Genomic DNA, 7,965 nt, shown 5'->3' with positions numbered 1-7,965 from the left:
AAATTGAAGTTTGGATAGTATGCATTCAGAAATAATTTTATTTTCCAGTAATGACAATATGCAATATCACGTAAGAAATGAAATTGAAGAATTGATCTTATTCTTCAAATACAGGATAGCTTCAATATTAAAATTAACATATAAATTTAGCATCAATCTTATTTCCCCACTCACGTCCGCTGAGTAAATGCACATAAAGAATGAATCACTGAAACAGTATGCGGAGAGAATCAAAGTCATTTTTCAAAGGTGTCAGCACAAATGTGAGGTGAGCCTGTTCACCAATCATCCAACAAATGTTGTAGGGGTGGCCCTTCAGGCCCATAAGGAGGACAAGTCGGGGACCCCCGAGGGGAGCAGCACAACCACCGGCAAAGGCAAGGCAGGGAGGAATTTGGGGCAGGACAGACTCATTGCACCGCGCTTACCCTGCACCCTGACTCTTTCCTTATCTACAGGTATGTGAGCTGCTGGAGAATGTGAGCATTGCATTAGGGCTCTCCACAGCATTCCTCTGAGGGAGAAATTATTATTGTTACTGTTTACATCATCGTTGGTCTTATCCACCTTGTCACAGCTAGAGGTTAACGAGCAGGGATTAAGCAGCGTGCCCCTGGGGCAGCAGCCAGCCTCTGCAGAGTGCACTGCTCCCCTCTCTGGTGGGCCTGCACCGCTGCTGCTGACAAGCAGAGCTGTGGGCAGACAGCTTCTATGGCATTGCCCATTGGTTTTCTGTGCACCCATGGAGGATTGACAGTGAAATCAGCTGCCTGACAGGAGAAAAAGCAGCCCCGGGACACCCCAAAGAGACACCCGGGCAGCTGCTCAACCAGGAGCAGGAACTGTGCAGAGGGCAAGGGGTGAAGTTCTCCTGCTCCAAGAAAGCCACAGCTGCTCTAGCACCAAAAAAAAAAAGGACCCCTTGGTTTCTGGGCTTCAGCAGAGACCTCGCCAGGCTCGAGCCACCTTTCCTGATGCTTAAATTCATGTTTTCCACTGGGTGTTCCTGAGCATCAATACCTCCAGCTTTACCCGTCCTCACCCACACGTCTTCTCCCTTCCACAGCACGATTTGCTCCGACGTGGAAATACCCTTTTTTACCACAAGATGGAGCTGGAAAATGCAGGGTTTGGGCGCCGTACCCGCAGCCCTTCACCCGGACCCCGGAGCCGTGGGACAGGATGCTGCACCGCCGCGGGAGATCTGCAGGCTCAGGACGCAGCCCTGCTGCTGCCAGCTGCGGTGACACAGCTGTCACCGACCCCGGTAAAAGCAGGGCCTGAGCCAGAATGGGGCCCACCAGCTCTGGGGTGGCCGCTGCGGGCCCCAGCTGGATGGGGCACCCAGGGGTCCTGCAGAATAGGGGCTCCCTCACCCCTCGGTTGCCCATGCTGCAAGGGTGGGAGCCAGTGGGCATCTCCCACCAGCACGGTGCGGGTCTGAGGAACAGGTCCCAGCACTGTGCAGGCAGAAAGAGGTCCTGCCAACATGCCAAGGGATCCTTGCTGTGTGGCAGCTAGAAGATAAAATTGTATTTGCCTGTAGTGCCAGCCTGAAAAATACAACTGGGTGAATAAAGTAATTTCTCAAAGATATCGTTGCAGGCCAATCCATATTTTTTAGAAAAATTAATCTTCTGGAGAGCGAAAATATTGTGTGGTCAAACAAAAAACGTTGTTCAACATCAAAACTTGCATTTTTGATTGTGAACACATTTAGGTTTACTTTATTTTTTTTTAAAAAGAGAATTGTGAATTGAGTCAAAAGATAATTTATAACACTGGACAAGGATTATTTTAACTTGTTTGCTTTTTCAGAAAACAGTTTATCAAAAGAGATCTAATTAAAAAATCATACGGCCAAATCTGCATTTTTCACCACAAGTATTTAGAGTTATAATTGTTCACTCCAGTTTAGCCAAGGGTCACCTTTCTTCGAAAGATGTGTCCCAATTCCAAGATGCCAAAATTCTGTTCTCTGAAAACCCACAGGCCATAGTGTGTAAGGTCACTATGAGCTGTCGCAGGCGCCACTGTCTGGTCTTTCTGCTGGAGATGATTGGCCCTCTGTAGGGGGGGAAAAAAAAAAAAAGAAAAAAAAATATTTCATTCAATGTACAGGGATGCCTATACAAAGGTTTCTGCTGGAGGGAAATCTGCTTGGTGCGTGAGCTCAGAACCAGAGCTCCTGGACCTATCTGCTCTAATCTAGCCTTTGACACTTAATTTCTCCATGATGTTGGAGCACAGCATTTCACTACCTCATCCCTTTCTGTTTGCAAGATCAAGTCTATTTTGCCTGTTAGTTTTTTCTCTGGAGTGGCTGGAAGATGAATTTGCTTACAAGTGCCATGTGAGTACAGGCAAATCTGTCAGTACAAAACTGTAATTCTGCATTTATGAAGATTTCAGATGTTTTCACATTTACACTTCCATAAGAGACGCTATTTATTTTCTTTCCTCCCTCCCCCTGCCTTTAAGTCTTTACTCTGTAGCATTATCAACAAATTGCTTTTCTGAACAGGTTGGAAAAATATGCAAGAAAAAGTATCTTTCTGTTCATTTATCCCCTAAAGAAAATAAAATAATTATTTATTTTATTCTCCTTTTTGTGCGTGTTCAGTACCCTTATAAAATACAAGATTCACTGGGTGCACAAACCTTACAAAATATGAAATGCCAAATGAGAACACAGGCATTTGTATCAGCAATGACACCAGATAACACGCCTGATATATATTACAGTTTTAAAGCCCATCTGCTTTAGACTCCAACTTCAGGGCAGCCTCAATTGTTTTTGAGGTGTGGGACTAATCCGTACACCTGACAGGCCTGACAGCCATTTCATCTGCATTCAGAGGTGTCTTTTGGAAAAGCCAACTGTCAAGCAGATGCGGTCACTTATGAACAGTTGAAAAAATGGCACTAAAACCTTAACAAACTTCTAAGTGGACAATTAATTTAGTAGCATTCCTCATCTGAAGCAATTCCTAATGTTACTCTGACACACCTAAGATACGCAGTGTAATCAATGCATGCAAACATGCAATAAATTGTTCCAAACCATTACATTTCTAGATTTAGGGAAGTTGCCATTTGGCTAAACATTATTTTAAAGAAATACCTGCTATTACATCCTATCTCCTTTTTTCTACTTCTACAGTATAGGAAAAAAGATGCTTCTGAAGCATCGGGAGAGACTTTTTTTCTGCTTGCTGTGACTGTAGCAAGCTCTGCTTTACTCAGCTGAGCTTGGAAGTGTCTGCAGTACATAGCCAAGAGACCTCAGCTTCCCTGATGACAACATTTGCCTAATCTCAGTCGCAAGCTACAAGGCAGGGAAGCAGAACCTGGACTTGGAAAAAGAGGCTTCCCTTGACTGCAGTTGCTGGAGCTGGACATTTTAACCTCGGCTGAGGATTAATCAGCTCTCTATCTTCAGAAATGTTATTTGCCCAGTATAAATGACATAAACCAAGATCATCATCTTAGTTTATTTTTCTAGAGTCCTTAGCATGCTACATTAACCTGACAATGTTTAATCTTGTGTTCATTTCACAATACACTTCATGCAATTCACAGCTGTAATTGGTTTTACACTGACATTACACATTTCGACCTAGACATGGGAAAAGAATAACTCTTAATATTATTTCTCTGAAAAGTGTTCAAGCTCAAACGGCGCAGAAGCAGCTCATGCTAGTTTCCTGTGCATGTTTCTTTCTTCTGCCTTTTCTTTCACTGCAAGGATGTTCACTGGCATAAGATTGTTAAGGTCCTTGTTTTAGTCCATTTGCAATTGAACTACGTTTGTTTGATTTCTTATGTCCTGAGGAGTTCTCTCTTATAAAACAGCATTCAAGTATTCTGGTTTAACATCCCCATTTTTCTGAGTTAAGGAACAAAGTAGACCTTGGGCTTCTGTTTCCATCATGAGTCTTCCAGAGTCCCATAACTGATAGCCGTAAAGTCTTCCTTTGTAACACACACTCAGCGCTAAAGCCAGAGTATTGCTATTTGGCATTATCCAGTGAAGTGCAAGAAATTAAATAAGTTATGTCTTTATTGCTACAGTACAATACCAAGCAAAGTCACTTTTTAATACAATTGCAAGGGTTTCGTAGAGTACGTGTCCCTCCTCTTAGGGCTCAGTAGTTCAGCTGCACTGCAAGTATCACTTAGCTATCACATGTCGTATGTCAGTCTAAGAAGATGTGTTGAGTATTCTTGAGTCTGAAGAATCAGACCTTTCATCATACTCATCTTCTGTGTAAATCGGTTGCTTAGACACAATAGGACACCCGTCATCAGGGATTGAGATCCTAGGATCTTCTGACGAGCGGGAAGGAAGGACAGGCGAGCTTCGGAAAACGCTGGCCGAGTTGCTAGAGAAAGGACTGACATACTGGGACCGCAGCTGGTACTGCTGCTGCAGCGTCATGGTGTTCCACAGGGTGACGTCATTGGGCAGGAACGGGCTGGACTGGTTTCTTGCCAAAGTGTTCCTCAACATCAGCGGGTAGCGTGGTGGCTGAGGGAAAGGGTGCTGCAAAGGTACAGCCAGAGGATTTGGCACAACATTACTGGAATCAGCAGAGAACCTCAGTGTGTCAGGAACCCTAAATGCTGAGCCCACGGACCACTTGGAAGAGGAAATAGGGTACGAACTCAGCGTGTGTTCAAAAATGTGCCCGTTGGAAGGCAAAACGAGACCATCGGATTCTGCAGAAGTTCTCTCCCCACTGGCCACCGAAGACCGACTGGACAGGAGAACCTCTACAGCACTCACCAGATCACCGCCGCACCCCTTCAGGATCAACTCCAGCACGGTTGGCTTTTGGTTAGGGAAGATCTTTTTCAAGACTTCAAGTGGAGGTCTGTTGGCTTTCAAACTGAAAGGTAAAGAAACTGTCCCGGAAGGACCTTCTATCAGGAGGTGGTTCTGCTCTGGGTGGTACTTGGGGCTGTCTGGACGGCTCTCTGTGTTCCCACCATTTTTCTGAACTGCATAACCGACCTCATCCACTGAAACAATTTCAGGGCTTTCTGGGGTGAAGCAACTTTTGGCTTTAGTCATGTCTGGGGAACTCCTTTGGTCTGTGTCTTTGTCACTGTAGGTCTCGGCATTGTCTGCTCCACTGGCATCACCCAACCGCTCCTCATTCATGTCTGCAAAGAGAAGGCAGAGAAGTTAATGAAAACCTGAGGCCAAAAGCTTTTACAGACATTTGAGGACACAGTCTTCTTAAAGTGAACAGAGCAGGATCCTAGAAGGAAAAAAAAAAAACGTTTTTCACAGAGATCCTGCTAAAATTAAGGTCTATTTGCAACATCTCATGAGAACAAAACTGCAGAAGAGTACTGTGACCTGGTCTAGGCATTTTATGCTGCCTTATAGATATCTGTCTCATTCTCCCATGTACAAGAAAAGAAGCAGTGGTCATTTTTCTGCTGCGTCAAATATGCTGTATCAATCCTTTCTCACTGGTTACAAAGCAGCAACACACCACCCAAGTGCAGGCTTTCTCAGGGGAACTTCAGCACTTTCACATCATAATTCCTCACTAGCACCGTCTCACCGACTGTGAGCTGAAGCTATCCAGAGGGCACTTGGGAGACCAAAGTTCCCTCTGCAAGTCCAACAGCATTGGTGGAACCACTCTATCATGACTACTGGCTGAAGGTTAAAGAAGTCTTCAAATAAGTCAGTGTATTCCAGTTCAGGCTCTGCAGAAATTGTTTCCTTCCCCAGCAAGAATCACAGGCTTCTCCTCCAAACCCTGGAGCACAACTGATGCCTAGAAAAATCTGGTTTGGAGAGGACCTCTGGAAGGCAGCTGGTCCAACCTCCCGTTCAAAGCAGGAGTAACCTAAAATGTAGAGGAGGTTGCCCATATCCCTGCTCAGCTGTGTTTTAAATAATTCCAAGGATGGAGACTCCACAACCTCGCTCAGCACTTGTTCCAGGTACCTTGCTTTGTGTGTGCTAAACTAAGAAGGGCAAAAGCTGAGTACAGGGCCAAAAACAAGCCCCTTGACCATGCTGTCTCCAGGTAGACACTCAAAAATGGGGATACCCCAAGTCTTTGGTCACTTTGGTAACACCTGGCCAGAGTATGGAAACCTTTGAAATAAGACTGCTTGTCAGAAAGAAGAAGAGAAAAAGAAGAAAGGTTGACAGCTTTCATAGTTTATGCACAAGGGGGGCAATGTATTTGCTTGAAATTGTTCACAGTCATTTCCCAAGGACGCTGTTCTGCTGGCCTCCCTCAATACACCACAGTGATGATCTCCCTGGGAAGCATGAACATCTGGGGAAAGGGTCGCTGTCCAAGCTGCAGCTGACTGAGCCTGCTTTAACTGCTTTTGAACACACATATGTGAAAGACCACCTGCAGAAACCAATACAACTATCTGCTTGGTTTCCCAAGCCCCTGGTGATCAGCCCAACTAGATAAAGAAGCTATAAGAAGCAAGGCTCCCAAAATGTGCTGATGGCCACCCCTGCCCAATCAAGATGGATCAAGTTAAAGGCACACAAGCGCCTGAGCCTCGCTGCTCACCACAGACAGCCGTGCCTCCCTCTTGCCCCAGGAACGGGCAGGGCATTTCCCCATGCAGCAGGCTAAGTTTAGTGTTGAACAGACCAGCTTTAGACAAACTCTACTAGTGCAATTTACACGCCTTGAGAAAGGAGTCAGGGTCTGAGCAAGCCTACACTGAGCGAGAAGCCACTATGTTTGCCAGAATGGGAGCTCTAAATAACCATGAGATCCTGGCAGAGCACAGCCTGACAGTCAGCGTGGCAAAGGGAGTTTCTCCACATGAGGATGGCTGTGCCAGGCAGAAATGATGGGCCATCCTACAGAACTGTGGGATGCTGCTAGTTTGGGCTGCGGAAGGTGAGCACGGGAGTGGAGCTGAGCAATACAGGTGTGCTTCTGAAGATCTCGCCCTTCTCTTTTAGCAGGACAACCTGTTTTGGGTACCCATTTTTATATTGGTTATGATCTCTGTCCAGTGCAAACGGAGAAGCAATAACCCTTCATGTAGGTATATTAGAAAGAAGGCAGTGTCTGTATGCTCTTCTTTATACACTCAGTGCATCAGTCTTGCCGTAGCAGCCAAAGGGGAGTGCGGGAAATGTTTGCCGGTAGCTAACTGGCAACGTGTATCCTTTCGAGGAGGTGGAGAGACCTCGGCATAGCTCATCCGTTATTTGAAAAAACCGTGAGGTTTACACTACCTATCCCTCCTAATCCCTTCACGTGTTCATAATGATGCTTTTATGACAAAGGACAGGATGTTAAAAATAATTCACATCCGAGTGAATGGGCAATTTATACATGGAAGGCTTACCGGGCAGTCTGAGGGCAGCTAATTACCTCTGTCCCTGTCTCGCCAGAGATAGAGAGGCATTTAAGGGAGACGACGGTCCTAATTTCCACATAAATAGATTGCACTGTGGTACCCAGTATTACCAGATGGACCACATGCAGGTAACCATATTTCAGAACTACTGCGCTTTTCCAGTGTTATCTTTATGGGCTGACAACAAGCATCACTGGGGAGCAAATGCATGCTAAAAAAAAAAAAATAGACCAAGATTAGATCTCCCTAATACACTCCCTGATCCTGAATAATAATTATTTTCGAGATATTTCAGGTTTTTTTAGTTTTCAGTATCTTTAAAAGTATCCTTATGAGGTTTGGTTAAGCATTTTCTTCAAATTCTGAAAACTCATCCCACTGAAGTTTGTATCTTTATCACCCGCAGGCTGCACAGATCCCGACTCTTAGCCGTGCACAGGTACATTCTCCTCGATCAGCGCAGGTCGTAGCGGTGCATCTCACCAGACCGTGAGGCTCACGGGGTCAGACCCGTAAAACGAGATCTCGGCGGTTTAAATCAAATGCTGCCATTAACGCCAGGCTGGTAAACGTTGAGTTTGGATGCTGTTGCAT

The 7,965-nt window shown here is 45.4% G+C and overlaps 1 protein-coding gene across 1 annotated transcript; it reads right to left on the bottom strand.

The window, feature by feature from the left end:
- Positions 1-3,633: 3,633 nt before the first annotated feature.
- On the bottom strand, positions 3,634-5,167 carry DMRT3 (doublesex and mab-3 related transcription factor 3). The gene has a single exon (XM_009279939.1). It carries the CDS (start codon positions 5,165-5,167, stop codon positions 4,205-4,207), a length of 963 nt encoding a protein of 320 aa, XP_009278214.1. The 3' UTR covers positions 3,634-4,204.
- Positions 5,168-7,965: the final 2,798 nt, after the last annotated feature.

This window comes from Aptenodytes forsteri, unplaced genomic scaffold (assembly GCF_000699145.1).
Source record: "Aptenodytes forsteri isolate BGI_AS27 unplaced genomic scaffold, ASM69914v1 Scaffold99, whole genome shotgun sequence".
In the NCBI taxonomy this organism is placed as follows: domain Eukaryota; kingdom Metazoa; phylum Chordata; class Aves; order Sphenisciformes; family Spheniscidae; genus Aptenodytes; species Aptenodytes forsteri.
Note: the sequence above shows the minus strand (reverse complement) of the source record. Positions and strands in the feature narration are given on the sequence as shown.